The sequence below is a fragment of the Corylus avellana genome, chromosome 8 (genome assembly GCF_965113065.1).
Source record: "Corylus avellana chromosome 8, dhCorAvel1.hap1.2, whole genome shotgun sequence".
NCBI classification, from domain to species: Eukaryota; Viridiplantae; Streptophyta; class Magnoliopsida; order Fagales; family Betulaceae; genus Corylus; species Corylus avellana.
The window spans coordinates 7,552,455-7,576,843 of NC_142497.1; the positions used below are offsets into that span (position 1 = coordinate 7,552,455).

General features: G+C 39.0%; 2 protein-coding genes and 1 pseudogene across 5 annotated transcripts; 2 read left to right on the forward strand and 1 right to left on the reverse strand.

Moving 5' to 3' along the window:
• The first annotated feature begins 12,900 nt into the window (after window positions 1–12,900).
• LOC132164257 (uncharacterized) lies at window positions 12,901–16,741 on the forward strand. 4 transcript variants are annotated; one of them, XM_059574729.2, is made up of 6 exons: window positions 12,901–13,094; window positions 13,332–13,405; window positions 13,772–13,964; window positions 14,256–14,322; window positions 14,441–15,272; window positions 16,489–16,741. In XM_059574729.2, exon 5 carries the CDS (start codon window positions 14,481–14,483, stop codon window positions 15,231–15,233), a length of 753 nt encoding a protein of 250 aa, XP_059430712.2. In that variant the 5' UTR covers window positions 12,901–13,094; window positions 13,332–13,405; window positions 13,772–13,964; window positions 14,256–14,322; window positions 14,441–14,480; the 3' UTR covers window positions 15,234–15,272; window positions 16,489–16,741. The 4 variants fall into 4 exon arrangements, with proteins under 4 accessions (XP_059430712.2, XP_059430714.2, XP_059430713.2 ...); XM_059574731.2 differs by having other exon boundaries at window positions 13,772–13,837; XM_059574730.2 differs by lacking the exon at window positions 13,772–13,964.
• A 1,192-nt stretch (window positions 16,742–17,933) lies between these two features.
• On the forward strand, window positions 17,934–18,862 carry LOC132164501 (hevamine-A-like; annotated as a pseudogene).
• A 208-nt stretch (window positions 18,863–19,070) lies between these two features.
• LOC132164419 (eukaryotic translation initiation factor 1A) lies at window positions 19,071–19,718 on the reverse strand. Its single transcript, XM_059574930.2, has one exon. The coding sequence runs from the start codon at window positions 19,685–19,687 to the stop codon at window positions 19,250–19,252; it is 438 nt and encodes a 145-aa protein (XP_059430913.2). The 5' UTR covers window positions 19,688–19,718; the 3' UTR covers window positions 19,071–19,249.
• Between the last annotated feature and the right edge of the window lie 4,671 nt (window positions 19,719–24,389).

Genomic DNA, 24,389 nt, shown 5'->3' on the forward strand with positions numbered 1-24,389 from the left:
CACTGTCTACAATCCACCAAATATTGCACAGCTTATTGGTTCCCGAATGGATGGGACCAACTATCCGACTTGGCGTTTTCAGTGTCGGCCTATCTTACAAAGCCATGAATTGCTGGGTTTTGTGGATGGTACTGAACCGTGCCCAGCAAAATTCCTTCTTGCTGCCGATGGTAAGGAATCTACTGATCTCAATCCTGAGTACCTACTGTGGCTCAAAAAGGATCAATTTGTGATGAGTTGGCTCAATGCCTCTCTCACAGACAAGGTGATTTCCACCTTGTATGGCTTAACTACTGCCCGGCAGGTTTAGGTATCTTTATCCAACCGTTATGCCTCTCAATCCCGCGCTCGGGTCCACCATCTCAAGAGGCAATTGCAGAATCTTCATCAAGGTAGCAAATCCTGTATTGACTATCTTCACGATGCCAAACTCTTGGCTGATCAGCTTGCAACAATTGGTAAGCCAGTTGAGGATGAGGATCTCATTTCATATGTAATTGGTGGTTTGAATGCCTCTTATACCACTTTTATAACTGCTTGTTCCTTTGCCCTGGATGATTCCACCATGAAGTTTGATGACTTCCAATCAAAATTGCTCTCCCACGAGGTATTATTGGAGGAGCAGAATCAAGCCCATCTTTCCTCACAACAATCATTTGCAATGCTTGCTAGAAAGTCCACGCCCCATGGCCTCAGGAAATCCAAGATGCAGTTTTCTCCACGTCCTCCTCAGCATTCCTCCACTCAATCACACTTTGCAACTCGTCAACATCAATTGAAGTCCAAATTCACGCAACCCAGTGGCTCCTTCACACCTCAGCACAAACCTGGTTCTCCTACTACCTATAGTGGTGCATCACGAAGCCCATGTCAAATTTGTGGAAAATTAAGTCATAGGGCTCTTGACTGTTTTCTTCGCATGGATTACAGCTTTCAAGGGCGCCATCCTCCCGCTCAACTCGCTGCCATGGTAGCTCAAACCCATACTATACCTGAGGATGATCCATGGTTTGCGGATAGCGGTGCTAACAACCATGTCACCAACGACGTCGCCAACTTGTCTCGTCATGAACCCTATGGTGGTGACGAAACCATAGCTGTTGGTAATGGCTCTGGGTTACCCATTCAAAATAAAGGTTCTCTCACTTTCCAAACTCCTTCATCCTCTCTACATTTAAAACAAGTTCTTCATTGTCCCTCAGCCATGGCTAATCTGCTTTCCATTAATCAATTTTGCATAGATAATGCTTGTTTCTTCATTCTAACCGGTTCTCATTATTTCATCAAGGACAACAAAACCGGCATCACACTTCTGGAGGGTCTCAGTGAAGGGGGACTTTATCCCATTCACATCAATAAAAATTCTATCAATAAATTTCGTGCCTGTGTTGCTCTTTTCGGTGTCAAAACGTCTCTGGATATTTGGCATGCAAGATTGGGCCGTCCTTCCTCTCAAATAACCAAGCGGATTGTCTCCTCTTTTCAACTTCCCGTGGCTGGATCTCTCACACTTGATCATGTATGCTCTCATTGTCAACTTGGAAAGACCAAACAGCTACCATTTTCCGATTCCTCTAGAATTTCTACTTGTCCTCTTGAACTCATTCACTCAGATGTATGGGTTTCTCCTATTGTTTCCCATAGTGGTAGTCAATATTATGTCATATTTGTCGATGACTATTCACGTTTCACATGGTTGTACCCTCTTTTCAATAAAAGTGATGTTTTTTCTTGCTTTGTTAAATTTAAAACTTTGGTGGAAAATCTTTTCTCTTGTCGCATCAAAAAATTTCAAACGGACAATGGCGGCGAATATATATCAAAACAGTTTATTTCATTTCTTGACACCAATGGTATTTTACATCGACTCACATGTCCTTACACTTCTCAACAAAACGGGGTTGCTGAGAGAAAACACAGACACATTATGGATATTGGGTTATCCCTTCTTGCTCAATCACGTCTCCCTTCCACGTTTTGGGTCGATGCTTTTCTCACAGCCATTTTCCTTATAAATCGTCTCCCAACACCCGTCTTAAACAATAACTCGCCTTATGGTAAATTGTTTAAACACCCTCCAGATTATTCTCACTTAAAAAGCTTTGGTTGTGTTTGTTATCCCCTTCTCCGTCCTTATTCGTCTCGCAAACTTGCCTTTCGCAGCAAAGTTTACCTCTTTCTTGGTTATTCTCCCCAACACAAAGGGTATCGTTGCTACGACCCAGTCTCCAAAAAGACTTATTTGTCACGCAATGTTATCTTTGATGAGAAAAATTTTCCTGGTCTCCCCTCATCTCCTCAATCAAGTGCCACGTTTTCTCAGCCCTCTTTGCTGTCCATTCCAGCAACAACCCCCTCTCCATTAATTCCAGAAATCCCACCACTTGCCCACTCTAATGCCACGTCTCCTACCCACTCTTTGCTGTCCATTCCAGCCACATCCACCTCTTCCTTATTTAATGCACCTGTGATCTCTCCAAACCACACATCCCTTGATTTAAATCCTACACCTGTCAATATCCATGAAGCTCCTACACCTATCAATATCCCTGAAAATCTGGATATTCCCCTCATCCAATCCCCCAATTCACGCCTTATCTCATCTCCAGAAATTTTGGCACTCAATTCTCCTCCTCTTTCAGGTACTCCAAACTCAACGCAAGCCACGCCCAGCCTGCTTGCTTCTCCCGTCTCTTCCACAACGTCTCCTGATTTGGTCCCACCTCATCTTTCCACTCCCACTTCTCCTCCACACCCTCCTACCCGTATGCTCACCCGTGCTCAAACGGGTTCTCTCAAACCCAAAGAATTCCCCAATTTCAAACTTTTTTACACAATCAAACATCCTCTACAAGCCCTTAATAGTGTCCTTGTTCCTGAGCCCACATGTTACTCCCAAGCCGTTACCTCAGCTTAATGGCGCCAAGCCATGAGTCATGAAGTTGATGCATTGTTAGCCAACCATACGTGGAGTTTAGTTCCACGGCCTGCCCATAAGAATGTCATTCGTAACAAATGGGTTTACAAGTTGAAGCAACGTGCCGATGGCAGTATTGATCGGTATAAAGCCCGCTTGGTCGCAAAAGGCTTTGATCAAATTTCTGGAGTTGATTTTTCAGAGACGTTCAGCCCCGTAATCAAACCAGTTACTGTCCGTGTCCTCCTCGCACTTGCCGTTCACTTTGGCTGGCCCCTCCGTCAACTAGATGTTTCCAACGCCTTCTTACACGGCAAACTCCTTGAAGAAGTCTATATGGAGCAGCCCCAAGGCTTTGTTGATCCCATGCTTCCCCACCATGTTTGCCGGCTGCACAAGTCCATATATGGCCTCAAACAGGCACCAAGGGTCTGGTTTCATCGGCTGTCTCAGTGTCTCCTTGAACTGGACTTCACGGCCTCCTCTATGGATACTTCTTTATTTATTTATTATAAACATGGTGTTCATTTGTTCTTACTTGTTTATGTTGACGATATTATCTTGACAAGAACACATAGCCACCTGCTGGCCTCCCTCATCAAACGCCTTCAAGAAGAATTTGCATTGAAGGATCTTGGCCCACTTGGATATTTTCTTGGTATTCAGGTAACCCGGACAGCTCACGGTCTTCACCTTTGCCAAAGCAAATATATATTGGATGTCCTCCATCGTGCACGTATGGTTGGTGCAAAACCATATGCTGCTCCATGTGTATCAGGCAACAAGTTATCTTCTTTGTCTGGGGAACCTCTCACCGAGGTTAGTGAATATCGCAGTGTCGTGGGTGCCTTGCAATATTGCACCCTCACACGACCTGAAATTGCCTACTTGGTAAACCAGCTTTGCCAACACCTTCATGCTCCCACTATAGCTCACTGGACTTCGGCTAAACGTGTCCTTCGCTACCTCAAAGGCACGGTGGACCATGGCCTCTACTTTACACAAGGTTTTCTTGACCTTCATGCCTACAGCGATTCAGACTGGGCTGGTGACCTGGATGATCGCCGCTCCACGATGGGCTATGGTGTTTTCTTAGGTCCCTGTCTTGTTTCTTGGGCTGCCAAAAAGCAACCTATTGTCTCTCGCAGTAGCACCGAAGCTGAATATCGGGCTTTGGCAATGACAGTGGCTGAACTCTATTGGCTTCGTATGCTATTCCAAGACTTACACCTCCCCCTCTTGTCTCGCCCCATAGTCTGGTGTGATAATTTTGAAGCGCTTGCTTTGGCCTTTAATCCGGTCTTCCACGCTCGTACGAAACACATTGAGGTCGATGTTCATTTTATCCGTGAGAAAGTAGCCAATAAAGATGTTCAGTTGAAATTTATCTCCACCGTTGATCAAGTCGCGGATATTTTTACCAAAGGTTTATCCTCTCTTCGCTTCAACTTTCTCAAAGGAAAACTGATGGTGTGTCTTCCCCCCATCAGTTTTAGGGGGGCTGTTAACCAATCAGCTGTGACTCACTCCTCTACAGCTCATGAAGATATGGTGCTGCATCAAGAAGGAAATATCCCATCAGACACGCCCAATCAATCAGAGAAATATCATACACCAAGACTTAAGGAAATACAATCAAAGCATGGGTGAAAATAAGGAAAGACATATCAAGCTGTACAAGGAAATTCTCTAGAAAACCAACGGCTACTTTGTACACACTCTGTTTATATATATCCATGTACATGACAATATTTATTATTGAATAAAAAGAATTATCTCTTTATTGTATATTTACACCGGCCACCACGAAGAAGAATCAGCGCCGACCATCCAAAAACTGGCAGGCCGAACACTATCCTAACCTGACATTTGAGGTAGGCTGAATGGATATAGGTTTGTTGGGCTGAAATCTTGATGGGTTTTCTTGTTAGGACCGATTATAGTAAGATTTTGTGGTTTTTTGTTTGATTTCAAAAATGGGTAAGAATTTTTGGGTATATTTTGTTTGTCATTGGGTAACCGATATGGGTTTGGTTCTAATTTTGTGATTTTTTTTTTTTTTTTTTTTTTAAAAAGAAAAAATTTTATGGAATTTGGATGATTGATTTTCGGATGGAAGGTTGATTTTTGTTGAGTCTGGTCGATGTGTTGAATTTTTTTGGGAATTTTAAACCGAATGGATTTGGGAGAAGCTTTCTTCGGTTATTCTTTGGTTTTGGTTTTATTTGCACGAGATCATGGGAGTAGAGGGTGAAATACCCAAAATCCCAATCAAAGAAATTGAACCGTTTACAAATGCAATAGGCAAAAAAGTAATCATGAGTAAAAGACAACAATGCCCATAAAATTCCTTAGAAAGTCTAATGGAGAACAGGGGCAAACGAGTAATGTTAAATTTTGAAAGACAAAAATAACCTTAAACATGATGAACAAATAAAATGGACACGATTGTAAAATTATATGTCAAATAAAAATCACTGCTCAAAAGACATTCGCTCTTTTTATATAGGGAAAAATGCAAAATTAGTCCATGTGGTTTACCTGATTTACAATTTACTCTCTGTGATATCAAAACGAACTCAGAGGTCCTTGTGGTATGCAATAAAAATAATTTAGTCCCTGCAGTTAAATTCCATCCATTAACTTAACGGATTCCGTTAGTGTGCCACGTCACATCCAATAAAAATATGACACATGTTATATTTTATTTATGACTTTTAAAAAGCGTAATTAAATTTTCCATGTCATATTATTATGCCAACTAATATTTCCACCTCAGATTTACTCCACGTCAAACACAAGTAAAATATTTTAAAAAAACCTAATTATACCATTTTATTAATACGAGCACCGCCGGCTTCTTTTTCTTCTTCACGTTGTGTTCTACAACATCTTCACCCAATTAAGTTTGTGCCTCCACTAGCAGGCGTGGAAGGCAAATCGTGACTCTGCCCCGTACCACTTGTTCGTGTTCAGAGCACCGCCACTTCAAGTCACTTAGACGGCGGTAAGCAAGAAACCTTTTCAACTATGGTGAAATTTACCTTCCATGTTGTCGATTCATCTTCAAATCATTTGTGTTTGTATTTCTGTTAAATGAAAATTCATCTTAAATCGTGGGTTTACCTTCTGATCTCTCAATGAAATTTTTAGGTTTGAATTTTTTCTGCCATTGTTTATACCTTTTTGCTTTTAGGTTGAGATTAGAGGAAAATAAAGAAGACGATGAAAACTGCCTTTTATAAACGCACCGTTTAATTAAGTTTTAGTGTTTGACTGTTTTTGTACCATAGGTCCACATGCACGCCAGCTACCTACTTCTTCTTTTGTTTTTGTTTTTGTTTTTTTTTTTTTTTTGTTTAACTGCAAGCTAGCTATCTTAAGCCTACAGTTTTGTAACTTTGTTGTTTGACTCTTTATGACCCACCTTTTTTAGTTCTTACGTAAGGCTACACTTTCTCTTTTTTTTTTTTTTTTTTTTTTTAAATATATATATAAGCTTGCAACATGCACTATTTTTCTTTCATTTAACCCGCAATTCGCTAGTATATTTGGTTGAGAAACCAAATTTCAAAAGACTTTCCAAAGTCCAAACCAAGTTATGGCACTCTTACTTGCTGAAAAATAAAATAAAATTTACGTAATCAATGAGGTTTTCTAACACCCATTTCTAGTTGCAGTTATAGGGACCACACTAATCACATCTAAGATTACATTTTTTTTTTTTTTTTTTTTTTTTTTTCTGGAGGAAATGGTGAGAGTTCTCATTTACCATGGCGGTTCTCCTGAATTTTTACACATGTGCTATGTCGGAGGGCGGATTTTGGACCAAGGAGATATTGATGTAGACGTATTGTCGATTACTGAGTGGGCATACAAGCTAAAGAAATTGGGTTACACGAATTATATTGGTTATTGGTATAAGCTTGATGATAAGTTTCAGATAATGGACTTGCTCACATCCGTAATGATAATGATGTTGTCAACTTGATTGGGAGGATACTAACGGAGAAAAGAAGAGTGTTGCACCTATATGTCGAGCATGATACCGATCAGCCAAACTTAATTGAACCAGCCGAACAGCTAGCTGAGCCTTCGGAATTATGTTTAGTTGTTGGGGGAGATCTACAAGATGCTGGTGTTGAAAAAGTGGTTGTGGAGGACTCCTCTGATGCTGATTATGAACCTTCTAGTGAGGAGTCAGACGATCATTCAAAACTAAGTGATTATGAGACAACTGATGCTGAGGATGAAGAACTTTACACAACAGTTGTGAGAGGTAAAAACAAAGATAATGTACATGGAAAATTTGAGTGGTTTGGGCTTGGTATATCCTCAAATGTAGATGATGGCGAAGTTGTGCCATCCGATTCCGCTAGTAGTGATGGGGATGTGGAGAGTTTATCATCCGAATCTGATGAAGAGCAGGCCACTCGGACTTGGCGCAAGAAGAAGATAAAATACCCAGAATTCACTGAGCATGATTTGAAGGGGAAAATAAAGCTAAAAAAGGGGCTAAGGTTTCCCAGTACATCCATGTTTAAGGCTGCCATCAAAACTTATTCCATTCAAAATGGGTTCGATTTTGTGTACAAATGCAATGATAAAATACGGGTGACAGCGGAGTGCAAACTGAAATGTGGGTGGCGAATTCATGCATCGTGGTCAAACACGCGAGATTCCATTCAAATTAAGACCTTCAAACCAACACACAATTGTGGCACCCATCATGAGAACAAAAAAGCTGATGTTAATTGGATTTCGAATCACTATCTTGAGAATTTTAGGGATGACCCCACATGGACTGAGTATGCTTTGAGAGAGCAAATTAAGAGGGACTATAATATTTCAATCCCAAGATGGGTTGCCTATAGAGCCAAGAAGATGGCGATGAAAAAGGTGTATGGGAATGAGGCTGAGCACTACAAAAATTCTCGAGACTACGCTGCAGCAGTGCAAAGATGGAACCCTGGCAGCATGTGTGGTTTGCTAAAAGATGGACCTAATTTTCATCGGATGTTTGTATGCTTGGATGCCTGCAAGAAAGGTCTAATTTTTGGGTGTAGACCTATAATCGCATTAGATGGTTGCCACTTAAAGGGCTCATACGAGGGACAATTATTATGTGCAGTTGGCAGGGATGGGAATGATGACATGTTCCCAATTGCATATGCTGTTGTAGAAACCGAATGTAGAGACTCATGGACATGGTTTATGGATAGTCTTTTGGATTGCATTGGCCCTATTGAGGAGCGTGGATGGGTTTTTATGTTTGATAGGCAAAAGGTAAAATCTATATTTGACTTTCTTTTTTGTATGTGAGTTATATTAAAAAGACACTATGCTAATATAATTTATTTTTTCATTTGAAGGGACTTGTTGAGACATTTGAGTCAGTGTATCCTGGAGTTGAACATAGGTTTTGTATCCGACATCTACATGCCAATTTCAAAAGTAATGGATGGAAAGGAAGAGCATTTAAAGATGAGTTATTTGGTGCCGCTAGAGCCACAATAGAAGCACGGTTCAACCACCACATGAATGTGATTAAGGTTATGGACGAAGAAGCTTTCAAGTACTTGGAAAAAATTGATCCACGTTCTTGGTCAAGGCATGCATTTGGAACCCATTGTAAAAGTGATATGATATCAAACAACATTGCTGAATCATTTAATTCATGGATTAAGGATGCTAGGGATAAGCCACTCCTAACCATGTTAGACACAATCAGGAGACAATTGATGTGTAGGTTTCACACTAAAAGAGAAGGAGCTAAGCAATCCACTAATGAGATTTGTCCCAAGATACAAAAAAAACTGGAGAGGTCGAAAGATCTACAGAGATACTACATTTGCCATTGGCGAGATGGGGTTGTGTTTGAGGTAGACCACTGCCACGATTCGAGGAGGGTGGTAAATCTGAGCAATATGACATGTAGTTGTGGTAGATGGCAACTCAATGGGATTCCGTGCCCTCATGCATGTGCTGCCATTTATGCAGATCGACGTACTCCAGAAGACTTTGTGCATGAGTGTTATCGCATGGATGCATACAAGAAAGCATATGCCCCTTCTATTCATCCAATGCCTGGGCCTGAGGAATGGCCAAAAGTTACTATTGACACCATTCTACCTCCTTTGGTGAGAACTCAACCTGGACGCCCTAGAAAGGTCAGAAGAAGAGCTGAGGATGAGCCACAACACCCGTATAAAGTTACAAGGCAAGGGTATGATGTGAGATGTGGTAACTGTGGGTTGGTGGGCCATAATATCAGGTCTTGTCACGAGCCATTGAAGACAAACCGTAGGTCCTATAAGAAGAAAGGAAATGTAAGGACGGGTTTTTTGGCTGATTCCATATGCATGTTACTTTCAGCTATTTGTTTTTATACATGCCCTTTCTGATTTTTTTTTTCAAGGTCCTTTTCAAGTCACTTAACACTTTGCTGATTATTTTTTTTATTTTTATTTTTAGGGAAATGTGCCAAATGGGTCCGGAACATCTAACATAGAGGGGCAGCCTAGTGAAGGGAGAGAAACTGTAAGGATATATATTTACATTTATTATAAAATTCTTAAAACATGTAAATGGAACAATGAACACATCCATAAGGGTCATTTTTTTATTTTTTATTTTTAATGTGACTCATACTTAAAACATGCTTACAATGGTGTAGGGAAATGTTGGAGGCACTAGGGGTTTTCCAGTTCTGAGGAACCGTAGGGTTATGAGACCACATAGAGTTTTTCGTGCAAGCGAGGTAATTCTCTATGCATGTTGGTGTCTGCTGATGTAGTGGCTCTGCCAATGGATTCATATTTTATCTGATTATGCGTTTTTAATTATAATGGTTGGATATTTGTTATTGGTCTAATATGAAACTCTATTTATATATTTGCTATATTTTAATGCACAACAGATAAAATGATAATTCCCATGAACTTTACTAATTGATTATTCTGTTGTTTGTTTTTCATGCAGGGAAATGTGACTAATGCTTCAGTTTCGCAATCAGATGGGTCTGGAACATCTAACGTAGAAGGGCTCAGAGAAGGGAGACAGATGATGCCAAGGCCCACACAATAGAGTAGTAGATTTTGTTGTAGTAGAATTTGAAAGGAACAATGATGTATGGTGGTATTTTGATGGTCGGGATTTTGCTACTAAAGTATGTTAGTGGGTGATATTTTGTTGGAGTGGACAACATCAAAGGCGTAATGAAGTAGGTTGGTGGTCTTTTGTTGGAGAACATAAAAAAGGTTTAATGAAGTATCCAAGGATATTTTTTAGTTTTATGGATTAGTCATCATGTGCATTTGTCAGATAACTGCACTATGCGTCTTTCGATTTGGGTTCCTTGCCAGTTTCGGTGTGTTTTTGAGCTTGATATACATTTTTAGGCCACTTCTTCACAGCAGGGGACCAAAGTCTATGAGGATAAATACATTATAATTGACTCGTTGCTTCTTTGGATAATTTTTTTTGTCGTAATTATTTTTATGGTGAGCTAGTAAAGTATATCTATATATATACCTAATCGATGCTATTGGCACTTGATTCATCATAATTCTTGGTGACTTCTGGGCAATATAAAACATCATCATTAGCATTGAAAGAGGTGATTTTAACAAGATTAGGTGGAGAGAAGGAGGACCTCCAATTGTTAATGAGCTCATCATCCACTTGTTAACAACATGGTCTAGTACAACATATGTTCCAGTCTTAACGACCTTGAATCAAGTGATTACTTTTAGGAGAAACTTCATTAAGGACCCCCAAACTTTCATCCGTTTTGAAATACCCCCCCTGAACTTTAAAATCTCTCAATTTAGTCCCCTGAACTTTCAATTGCTCTCAATTTGGACCCTTCCGTTAATTTTAGCCGTTAAAAATTCAAAAATAGACCAAAATATCCCTGATTTTTATTTTTTAAAAAATAAAAAAATGTTTTAGAAGTTCGAATTTTATACAAAAGTTAGGGGTATAAACGTCATGTGACGTTTAAAATCGGATGGAGGGGTCCAAATTGAAAGCAATTGAAAGTTCAGGGGACTAAATTGAGAGATTTTGAAGTTCATGGGGGGTATTTCAAAACGGGTGGAAGTTTAGGGGTCCTTAGTGAAGTTTCCCCTTACTTTTATATTGTATGTACAAACATAACATTGGAGTTCTTTGAATGGTCTTGGTCAAAAGTCCATATGCAAATCTCTGTATGAATGTGCAGTTGAGAAAATATTGTAAATTCTTTGTATTTCATTCAGATAAAGGGGCAAACATAATCCCCACAAAAAGCAAACACAGTCGTCGATCCCAAAAAAAAAACACAAGGAAATCAATTTTTTTAATCTCACCATCTCCAATTTGCATTGTACACAATAAAACATTGACAGAATTAGTGAATTCCTTTCAATGGAGTTTGGGTTAGAAAAATTCTTATGTCTCTCTGTCTCCGTGGATTCATGCATCGTGGTCAAACATAGTACATACATCGTGCCCTCTGAATTCATGCATCGTAAAAATCCGCCCTCTGAATTCATGCATCGTGGTCAAACCAAAATCCGCCCTCCGACATAGCACATGCGTAAAAATTCAGGAGAACTGCCATGGTAAATGAGAACTCTAACCATTTCCTGCAACAAAAAAAAAAAAAAAAAAAAAAAAATGTAATCTTAGATGTGATTAGTGTGGTCCCTATAACTGCAACTAGAAATGGGTGTTAGAAAACCTCATTGATTACGTAAATTTTATTTTATTTTTCAGCAAGTAAGGGTGCCATAACTTGGTTTGGACTTTGGAAAGTCTTTTGAAATTTGGTTTCTCAACCAAATATACTAGCGAATTGCGGGTTAAAAGAAAGAAAAATAGTGCATGTTGCAAGCTTATATATATATATATATTTTTAAAAAAAGAGAAAGTGTAGCCTTACGTAAGAACTAAAAAAGGTGGGTTATAAAGAGTCAAACAACAAAGTTACAAAACTGTAGGCTTAAGATAGCTAGCTTGCAGTTAAACAAAAAAACAAAAACAAAAAAACAAAAGAAGAAGTAGGTAGCTGGCGTGCATGTGGACCTATGGTACAAAAACAGTCAAACACTAAAACTTAATTAAACCGTGCGTTTATAAAATGCAGTTTTCATCGTCTTCTTTATTTTCCTCTAATCTCAACCTAAAAGCAAAAAGGTATAAACAATGGCAGAAAAAATTCAAACCTAAAAATTTCATTGAGAGATCAGAAGGTAAACCCACGATTTAAGATGAATTTTCATTTAACAGATATACAAACACAAATGATTTGAAGATGAATCGACAACATGGAAGGTAAATTTCACCATAGTTGAAAAGGTTTCTTGCTTACCACCGTCTAAGTGGCTTGAAGTGGCGGTGCTCTGAACACGAACAAGTGGTACGGGGCAGAGTCACGATTTGCCTTCCACGCCTGCTAGTGGAGGCACAAACTTAATTGGGTGAAGATGTTGAAGAACACAACGTGAACAAGAAAAAGAAGCCGGCGGTGCTCGTATTAATAAAATAGTATAATTAGGTTTTTTTAAAATATTTTACTTGTGTTTGACGTGGAGTAAATCTGAGGTGGAAATATTAGTTGGCATAATAATATGACATGGAAAATTTAATTACGATTTTTAAAAGTCATAAATAAAATATAACATGTATCATATTTTTATTGGATGTGACGTGGCACACTAACGGAATCCGTTTAGTTAATGGATAGAATTTAATTGCAGGGACTAAATTATTTTTATTGCATACCACAGGGACCTCTGAGTTCGTTTTGATATCACAGGGAGTAAATTGTAAATCAGGTAAACCACATGGACTAATTTTGCATTTTTCCCTTTTATATATCTACTAGGTAAAGATTGTTGAACAATACGACGTCATTTAAACCATTTAAAAAAAAACATTTGAAGGACAAAACTACGTCGTTTTGCGCTTCTAAACTAAACCTAAAGCAAAATCACTCAGCCTCTCACACTTACGCTGTCACTCAGCCTCTAACGTTCTCTCTCGCTGCCGTCGTCTTCACCTCGCCGGCTCTCAGTTTTTCGCTGCCGTCCTCGCCTCGCCGTCTCTCGGTCCAGAACTCTCGTATTATCAAAACTACCGGTCCAGAATCGTCCTCGCCTCGCCTCGCCGCGCCGTCTGTATACATATATTGGTATATGTATTATAAAAACTCATTTGTTTTCTTGTTAATCTCTTATGCTGATAACTGTTGGTGCAGCTTTGAATTTTGATCACGACCCATTATCGAAAAAGGGTTTTAGGTGCTTGAAATTCTGCTTATTTAGTCCTTTATCAAAGGGTTTTAGCTTTTGGTGCTTGAGATTCTGCTTTATGTGCTTTCCTTAACAATTTTTTGTCTCTATCTCACCGTGTCTCTTCTCTGTTTTAGGTTTAGTCGTGACTCGTGACCTCAGTCTCTGTCTCTGTCTCTGTCTCTTGTTTTCTCGCTGCAAGCCAAGCAAGGTAAGTTAGTAACTTGATTTTGATATGTAAATGGTGGCCTTTATTGGGATTTATAAAGGTTTAGATTTAATTGGGACTTATGGTTGTTGTTGATTTTGATTTTGGTATATATAACATCGGTGGTTAAATGTTAACTTGGTATGTAAATGGTGGCTATTATTGCGATATATAAAGGTTTAAAATTAATTGGGATTTCAAATGATGGATTATCACTGAGGTTGTAAGAGGATTTCGGTTATTTGGCATTGAAAGCTTATTTGGGAGGGTGTTGGTATACCATTTGGTGGAAGAAGGACAAAGATAGCTAGATCTTGATTCTCGAGGAAAGAAGGTTTAAATATTGATCATTTATTCCTATATTGTCAGGTGGCTACCGAGATTTGGAGTGCAATTCTTCTACTATTTGGGGTTGTGTGGGTCATTCCTCGCAGGGTGAGTGAGTGTTTGAGTTGGAGGGGACAAATGGGAAATCATATTGCGTTGCATATATGGAGACTAGCACCATTGTGCGTGATGTGGTGTGTTTGGAGAGAATGGAATGCTCGAAGCTTTGACGATTGTGAGCAAGAATTGATTCATTTGAAGAAGTTGGTGCTACAAATGCTATTTTCATGGAAAGTGGCGTGGCCTATTCCAACTACTACTTTTTCTGAATTTCTAGATTTATGTTCTTCTTTCTCTACGGAATAGGGGTCTCTTGTATACTTGCTGTGTACATGGGTTGTGTCCCTCTGCGCGTTGCTTGAATATACATTATTTATCAAAAAAAAAAAAAAAAAAGTTGCTTCTGTTCTTTTTCTCCTTTCATCCTCAAACCCTCCTATTCTAACTCCATTTTTTTCCTTGACAGGTTACTAGAGCCCTTGGAACAGGCGCACGGCTACTTCCTGTTCCAACTCAATTTGTCTCCTTGACAGGTTCTATTGTATTGGCCTAATGTCTCATAGTTTGCCTCTATTTCCTTCCTTTGTCGTTGTTGGTATTGGCCTAATGTCTCATAGTTTGCCTCTATTCCTTCCTTTGTCGTTGCCACAGTGACAATCAAAAAGTGAAGATAATAAGTACAAAAGTGAAAATGTTCCTCCGAATCGCAAAGCTAAAGCCTTTGGCGTCGTCGGTGGAGTCCTCCTGGAGCCACCAATTCCTCCAGCAAAGGCCGGTTAGCGGAACCGCGAAGGGCAAGGCCAAAATCAAAGGAGGCCAAACCATAAAGCGATCCAAAATGAACACCAAAAAAGGCCAACTCGACTCCAAGAGCGGCGGAGCGGGAGCCAATAAAACATTCGAGCGAGAAGATAGGCTCGAGAATCTGTGCATGAATGCTCCCACGCCCGTCCGATACTTGACCCCTAGAGAAAGAGCACGTGAAGCCAGGAGAGAGAAGCTGGGCCTCCTCAGCAAAGACCGGAAGCGAGAGCTGGAGATGATGAAGAAGAAGGACTACAAGGAGAAGATGGGACTCTCGGAGGAGCCAGTGATAATTGGGACTCCGGGATTGGATCTGATTACTCTGGGACTTGTCGACGCCGACAAGATCCCCAAGTACGAGCTCACTGTGGAGGATGGGCGCCGATTGGCGAAGGAGTACAGTAGGTTTCTGATGCGGCGGCAACGGGCAAGGCAGGCCGCAGAGTCGACTTTCTTGAGGCTGAAGAAGGAGGCCATTGAGGCGCTGCCGGATGATTTGAGAGCGGCGGCTTTGGTACCGGATTTGACTCCGTTCCCAACGAACCGGTTCATGGCGACTTTGACTCCGCCGATTGAGGGTTACATTGATAAGGTCAAGGAAGCGGCGAAGAAGAGCAGTGGAAGGGAGAAGCTCAGATGATCTAAGCAGAGGTTAAAGTTTGCGTTTTTCATCTTCTGAGTAAGTATTTTGTTTGTGTTCCTGCTGAATTTGGTCATAGGTAGTGGCATAGAAATTGGTTTTGTCTATTCTTTAGTGGAAATTGACCATTGATATTCATATGCACCAATATAATTCAGCAATTTGTCGTTTTACATGATTTATGAATTTTCTTCTTCGAGTGCTCTCTCATGAACCAACTACTTGGCTATCTGATTTCCTGGCTTTGGATTAGCAAATATAGGGATCACTCTCCCCATTAGATTAGAAGGTTGGGGATTGTGAATATGATAGCTTTGGTGCTCAACCAAAGCTTTGGTGCTTCTTAACCCTGAAGGGTATTTACATAATACCAGCAGGTTTGTACAGTCTGTTTTGTTATGAACTTTCTATATAGAGTGAAACAATGCCACTGAAAAGTCAGAAAAGGCTTAGGATCTTCTCCCCATTGCTGCACTGCAAGACCTTGTAGAGAATCACAGGGGATTCAAGCTTATGCTAAGGCAAAAATGTTTGTAATGACTTGTCAGATTTACATGATCAGTGACTAGACATTATTAAGAGTTATCAGATCATGCTTCAAGAATAGTGACTTGTTGATTGCTATCGACTGAGATTTTTAAGAACGTTTCTCTTCTCAGAATTTAAAGAAAAGAATAGCTGAAGATAAACCATAATGGCTATGTTAGTATGTTTCTGTTAATATTATCAGACCAGCGGGAGATTAAGTATGAAATAATCTCGTGAAAATTAACATTTACATCAAATGAGCTGCAGAATTCATATTGCCTCGAGTTCATTTATATATCAAAGAGAAGTTCACTAGTAGAACCTTAGTTATAGGACAAAGGGAGCATGTCTGTTCTTATGTGTTCTGTCCCATAATATATTTTGTATAGTATTCAAATAATTTAGTGATCAGTTAGGGATAATTTCAGCTGAGGGCAGAATCATGATGTGATTCCTAGTTAGTTTTTTGTAATACAATTGCCTTTGTTTCTGGTGACATGTTGTAAGAAAAAGGCTTGTGGTTTATAAATAGTCAAGAGTCAAGCTCTTGACATTATGATCACTAATGTCATTGGGCATGTTATGTTGCTCATAAAACTATTCCCTTTTTAGCAAAGGAAAACAGAAAAAAGAATACTTATGTGAGAACACATGCATATGTTTTATTTGCTGTATCATAATCTCAAGTCATTTGGTATGGTTTTATATGCTATACCTTGTCCGGCAGATGGAGTATGTTTGCAAGCCTGGAGAATGAGTCGTTTCACAATTGGCAACTACAACTCATAAAGCTGTGTTTATTGATTCGGCCGGCAGTGAAGCACCAGGGAACAGATGTAATAATCTTGATGAATTTAGGACAACATCTTTGGTAATGAGAACTTGCTTGTTTGTCTTGCTTTTGTATGGTTTTTGGTGGTGATTATCTTGTTTAACTCAGATATTTTTACTAAATCCATCATGCATGCATGTTAACTCAATCCAGCAAAAGTGGTACCTTCGTAAAAACTAGATGATTATGGTTTGTAATGTCCTAAGGAGTAGTTCAATCGGCTGTAGATCACGCTTAATAAAGTGAAAGTCACTAGTTCGAATCCTCCGTCTCCCTTTCCTTATGTGCACACGTCAAAAAAAAAAAAAAAAAAAAAAAAAGAATTACATACATTTTAGACTTCTGCTGAGCATATTATAAGGGGTCAGCTGGAAGCGGATGATGTTAAGCTCTGTGAATCCCCTTTGTAAGTGGGCTCTAATCCTACTACAGTGGTCCATTATTTCTTGGTCTTTAACCAACTAGCCTTTTTCGCATCTGCTTGCAATTGGCAACGAACCCATTCCACTAATCATGATAAAACTGCAATAACATTACTGACTTCAAGCGGAGTTCAAGGCACAAGATGTGAGTTTCCTTGGTTGCAAGTAGGCTCCACTTATTTTTGACATGATATACACGAACTTAACACAAAATTAGTAGGTTATGGTTGATGAGTTTGAACTGTTTAATTAAATGTATTAGGTTAGGGATACTTATGTAGTTTTATACATATGCTTTGATATAATCTGAACTTGACACAACATTTATAATTAATCCATCAAAGGAAGAGTAGATTCTTGACTAATTTTTTCACGAATTAGGAATCTGGAATGAGAAGTTGAAAGGTACAAATTGGATATAGAAAATTAGAACAGGAACATATATACTTTGTAATCCATAATTCCCTTTCACAAATCTCATTATATTCTGTAATTATTGGCGTATTCTGACAAATGTGGGCTGTAGATTATGAAGGGGGCAAGTAAGAGAAGTGATTTGGAAAAAGGATGACGACAGTCTACAGGACGTTGCACCCAATTAGAGAACAAACACCATAAGGTTAAAGATAAGCCAAATCTGATGTAATTGCAAATTAAATTTCAAGATATTGAACTTACAAATGGTTTAAGTAGCACACAACTAGACAAAAGCAAGATGAGGAGAAGGAGAATTGTCTGCAATTCACAACGCCGTGTGCGTTTAACAGTGATTATTAAGATTGTGAAACTAGAGCAACCCTTCAGCCACGCACTCTTTAGCAACAGAACAAGATGATAAATGTCACAATTGGGCCATAATCCCCCTATATAAAGCATGCTTTACACTAACATAGTCAAGCAAAAAAGCAACACAGAAAAATGGCAATGGGGTCATCAAATTCAGTAGCATTATTCTGCTTAGCAATGCTAACACTGGCAATGGCTACAAATGCTGGCGGAATAGCTATCTATTGGGGTCAAAATGGAAATGAGGGCACCTTGGCGGAGACCTGTGCCACTGGAAACTATGACTTTGTGAATCTAGCTTTCCTACCAACCTTTGGAAATGGTCAGACTCCTATGATTAACCTTGCAGGCCATTGTGATCCCTACAGCAATGGCTGCACCAGCTTAAGCTCTGACATACAATCATGCCAAGCCAAAGGCATTAAGGTGATGCTTTCGATCGGAGGCGGCGCAGGGAGCTACTACCTTACCTCTTCTGAGGATGCCAGACAAGTAGCTACTTATCTTTGGAATAACTTCTTGGGAGGAAAGTCCTCCTCCCGCCCACTTGGTGCTGCTGTTTTGGATGGAATTGATTTTGATATTGAAGGGGGCACCAACCAGCACTGGGATGACTTGGCAAGGTACCTCTCTGGATACAGCAAGCAGGGCAAGAAGGTGTACTTGACTGCAGCTCCACAGTGTCCTTTTCCAGATGCTTGGATTGGGGGTGCTCTGAAAACTGGTCCTATGTCTGGGTCCAATTCTACAATAACCCTCCTTGCCAGTACACTTCTGGGAGTATTGGCAATCTGGAAGATGCATGGAAGCAGTGGACTTCCGATATCCCTGCTACCAAGATTTTCCTTGGATTACCTGCTGCTCCTGCAGCAGCAGGAAGTGGCTTCATTCCTGCATCTGATCTAACTTCCCAAGTGCTTCCAGCCATTAAGGATTCTTCCAAGTATGGTGGTGTTATGCTGTGGTCCAAGTATTATGATGATCAATCTGGATATAGTTCCTCCATCCAGAGCCATGTCTGAATACCCAGATGATTTGTATCCAAGCTTCTGCATTTTTCACTTGTGTTCTCTCTATATGTACTAATATCATGTATGATTTGTATGGATATATCATGAAAGTGTGATTTTTAACTAATGGGTTAAAGGTTAAAGGTTGAGGGATATGACATGGGTTAATATTGACCTAAATAGTCTTATGTTTATTCTTCGAATGCTGAAGCCGAAGGCTACATGCCAACACAAATTGACACCCCTAGTTACAACTTCCTCACGAAATCAAAAGGAGATGAACAATTAAGCCGCTCAATAGTCAATATTATATGAAAAATAAAACCTTAAACCCTAAACCATATTTTCATCATGGTATTAGAAAACAGAAAATGGAAGCAAAAACATAAGAAATGCAAAATTCGAAACCCCATATGTATGGATGGATCTTTCTCTCTTCTAAATCTTATCAATATCTTCGTCCTCGAACACAACATAATTACTCCCGACTCCTTCATCCTCCTCGACCAACCCAGCAGCAATCCCCTCGTTCAACCTGATAGTCTCCGGCAACTCCCCGTAGGCCTTCAAGAGCCTGGCCTCGTCGGGCATGTACTTGAGGATGATGTCAGCCTTGTCGTCCTGGTAGTCCCTGAGCCCAACGAGTACGATGTCCCCTGCGGCGATCCACACCTTCTTGTGCATCTTCCCGCGGATGTGGCAGAGCCGCTTTGTGCCGTCGATGCACGTGGCCTCGCACCGGCCGTTCCCCAGCATTCGGTTCACCTGGGCGTACTCTTGCCCGTCTTCTTTGAACAACAGCTCCCGTTTATCGTCGTCCGCCTCGTTCTTTCCTCGCTTCCTGTTCTTCCCTCCCTTTCCCTTATTCTTCGGCATCTTGTTGCTTGCTTGCTTTGTGTGCGTGTGAATGAGAGAAGAGAGGAGCTATATATATATATATACTTTTATATATATATTCGCTCGCGCGCGTCGATGTTAAGCACAGCTTTCGTGGAGTTGCGGTTGGCTTTTTCTCTATGATTATATGATACTTATATATTTATTTATTCTAATTCGAAGTTCACTTGCTGGATTGGAAGAATCCTTCCTGGTTAAAAACTAAATTTTAATACCTCTCTCTTTAAGATTATATTCTTTTTTCTATTAACGTAAACTAGGCAGGATTTTCTTTATAATTTAATTTTAAAATTTAAATGCATCCCCGTCTTACTTTTCATGTGAAAAAAATTTATCATGCTTCTTTTAACAAAAAGATATATTAAAAGTTATACTCTAGTACATTATTGAACATGCATTTTTTTTTGAACTGTACTGAATATGTATTTTTTTTTTTTTTTAAAGGGAAAATCATTCCAATCTTATTAATAAAAATGATCACGGGCATATAGTTCTTACATCACAAAAGCACAAAGCTCAGAGAATGCAAATCATAGCCGAAGCTACAAGGTTACAACATCATAGACACATACATAACATTCTATCATTTAAGACCTATCTATGATTTCAACTTCTGCTAACCTATGACTAGTCTTCAAATGAAATAACAGATCTGCTCCAAGCAGACACAATCAAATACATAGGTAGTGCTTATTCCTCGGCTCTGGGCGCATAAAACGATCGTGCTAACACTCATCCTTCTCGACCTGAAAGCTAGGATACAGTTCTCGTCGACAACCAAGGGTCTGGACTAACAACAAATACCCCATAGATCAACAAGAGAAGAAGGCCTTATTACAAGCAAATAAAACAAGAACAAAAAACTACAGGGAAAACCAAAACAGAATATAGGGAAAACAAAATAGAATACAGGGAAGATCAAGACAAACAGAAACAAAAAACAAAACCAACAACCAAGAGCAACACCGGAGGGGGAGTGGCGGCCAAGCCCGAGAGAATCAAGATCAAGCTTGAGGCAAACCAAATCTAAACCCCACAAGGAGACCAAAGCATGGGGAAAAGGCGGCGCCTTGAAGGAGGGGGAAGGGGGGAAGCAAGCCCATCCCTTCTCCCCCAAGGAGAGGACCTGTGCGGTACTCCCTAAGGAGCTAGGGTTTTTTCTCGCCTTGCTCCATACCGAACATGTACTTAATGACACAATCATTCACAGATGAATTAAAACATAAGATTATTGAATTTAGTTTAATTTATATAAACTAAAACATGGTAAAATATTTGTTCTCGTCAATCTTTCACTAAACCTTTAAATCAATCAAGTCAATCCTCTCATAAGGTGCAATGCTTAATATTTCTTTGGTGTTTCGAAAGTATTTATGTTCAATTTATGCTTATTAATCGAATAAATGTTTGCCTTATTTTGCTTTCAAAAGCATAATAAGTAAGTACATGTATCTTTTTATCCTCACAAAGTTAATGTTGTTTTTAAAATTATCATTGGATCAAAATTTAATAGTGATTCATCCTAAATCTAATTGTGATTTTAAAAGCCAAATTAGCTCCCTACGTGACAGATGCATGAAAATATTTTTATTTGAAATACCCACAATATCTTGATTTTGGGAATTATAAGCTCTTTTGTTCTTCAAATAAAAAAATACAACTAAAAATAAATAAAAATAAAAGGAGAGAGAGAAGTGGTCAAACCACCCCCACCTCCTAGGGTGGCTCAACCACGCTCTAAAGAATTTTGAGTTTTGGTGAATCACCTCCTCAAGCAGAGGAAATAGTTAGACCACCCTAAAAAACCCCAAAAAAAGACTTTAAAGGTTGATGAACTACGCATCACCTTGAGGTGGTTGGTCACCTCTCTCAACTTCTTGTTTTTTTTTTTTTTTTTTTTTTTTTTTTTTTGTTAAAGATTAATTTGAAAATTTAAAATAAGAAATTTTGTGCATAACTTCTCCGTCCATTTTAATGAGAACAATAACAAAGGGTGTCAATTGAAAAGGAATGGTAATTTAAGGGTCCAAGTGTCAAATATTGTAGTTTGAGAGGCTATCAACAAATGATTTGTCACTTCATGGGGTCAAGTATATTTTCCACTAGTTTTAGTGAAAATATTAAAAAAAAAAAAAAAAAAAAAGTGAACAAATTGTATGTCCACATATTTAGTTTCTCCGCGAATAAACCAAAAAAAGGGTAGCGAATTAAAGAAAGTATAAAAAACAACATTAAACTAACCATCATTTGTCCTAAAATGAAAAAAAAAAAAAAAAAAAAAAAAAAAAAAAAAGCGTGATTTTATGGTTTATAAGAAAAATGAAAAGTTTTTTATTTTTTTTAAGGGGAGATAATTCTAGTCTCATTAATTGATGAATGATTACGAACATAAAGGTTTTACATTACAAAGCAAAAGGTTTGAGAAAATCATAGTTGAAGTTACAAGGTTACAAGTCATAGATACATACATAACAATTTGACATTCAAGACATATCTATAACATCAAAATTCGCTAACCAGTAACCTATGACTAATCCTCAGTCGTAACAACAGGTTTGCTCCAGACACACTCAATCCGATACATAGGTAGCAACATCCTCCTGCCGAAACTCATCCTCCTTAACTTGCAAGGTAGGAAATTATTCACACCCTTAACCTAATAGGTCAGGACCACAAAATACAGGGAAAACAAAAAACACAAAGAAAAAAAAAAAGAAGCACAAATGCTCACAAAACACTACCGGAGGAAGGTTGCCGGATGATTCTAGCCAGAAAGTGAAAAAACCACGCGTAGATGCGTGCAAGTCACTATCCGTCGCAGGGTTGCCGGAATCAGAAGTGATAGGTGCCATTGGAAGTGGGCGGGGCTGATGCGCGCAGTGGAGTGGCAAGTGTCGAGGTGGATTTGATGAAAGGACATAAATCGAGCTTTGAACAGTCCAATCTAAGAACCCATCAACCCCTGAAAAAGATGCGACAGAAATGATGGACGACACACCTGACGTTGTGGGGCTTGAGCCTGTAACAAAAGAAAAATAAGCAAAAGAAGGGGAGGGGGGGGGGGGGGGGGGGGGGAGGAGGAGAGAAATGAAAAGCATTGAAAAAGGAAGAATGAAAGTGATCATGCATGATTAAATGATTTATGAGTAAATCTCTTACCAATCTCAATGCTTCTTGATGTGCTTTTCATAACAGTCTAATAAACAATATGCACTTTAGATGCCACGAGTTAACATGGGAAGTTTGTAACAAGGGTTTATGCAGCTTACTGCAATAGCATAAAGCTCCAAGATTGAAATTTTACTAGGACTTTTATAAATGCACTGGAAAAAAGTAGAGATAAAACACTCCTCAAATTCAAGGATATTAGGTGTTTCTTTACATTTTTCACTTGCAATTTCAAAGCATTGATAGCCATCGATTATTTTCTTGCACTCTAAAAATATTCTTATTTAGAGGTTAAATGCAGAAATAATTAATTATAAGGGTTGAACCATTGGAATATATATATATATAAAAAGAGAGGAGTACTTCGCTCTAGAATTATGGCTTTAGAATTCTTGTGTGGTTAATTATTAAAATATATAATTATATTTTAACAATAAGTTAATGAACATTGCCATAATTCTAAAGCCACACAATATATTTTATAAATAATTTAGTAGAAAATATTTGTGTAGAATTGTGTGGCTTTAGAATTATGGCAACGTTCATTAACTTATCGTAGGTTCAAAAGGTTTCACAAGAGATTTTTATTTATTTTTTAAAATGTTTTTTGCAATTAATATATGATTCTTCCCAAAAGTCAAAAGTGCAATGTATAAGAACAAGTCAAGGAAGATTATCCAATATTCACAATATATTATGAAAGCGGTGATATTTGCATTAACAAAAAATATTTATTCAAGGCTGTTATTTCCAACCCTTTCCTGCGTGTGAATGGTACGCAGGCTCAGCATGGCGTTTTCATAGAGCAATTAATCATATTTAAGTCCAGGTCAAAAAAAAAAAAAAAAAAAAAATCATATTTAAGTGACAAGTACAGCAACGTAAAAAAACCAATAAGAAGTGTATTCCTAGGCGCTAGGGCTCCCCCACTGGCCCTCCTCCCCTCTCCCTCTTCAGCCTGCCCCCCTCCCCTTTTATTGTTCTCTTTCGCTTAGTGAGTTAGCATATTTATCTTATGTCCCTAGCTCTTTGGACAATTTTTTTCATTTTCCTTCCTCTTTGCCTCTTCCCCCCTCCTTTGGTCCCTAATTGTTTTTGTTTCTTTCTGTATTTGCTTTTGTTGTTTTTTTTCTGCTTGTTTAGGTATATTTTGTGGGTGATGCTCTTCAGGTTTCACTCAAACTTCTCCCTCCATTTGAGTGTGCCGTCGATCTCCTTTGCGTGTTTCGCTCACCGTCCTCTGATGGGCCTTTTCTTGAGCCCCCATCGCAATGAGCTTCCAACGCCCCTTCTGTTTTCGATTTCCAGTGAGCGCGCGATTGGCTCTTCTTTCCGGCTGCTGTCATCCTCTTTGTATGCTTTTTATGTTGTTTATTTCCCTATAATTTTGTTTGGCTTTCCTTTTTTGGTTTTTTGTCTTGTTTTGTTTCCCTATAATCGTTTTTTGTTTTGCTTATAATAATGCTCGGTCCTCTCTCTCGATCTGCCTGCCTGATGTCCTTTGAGTTTATTG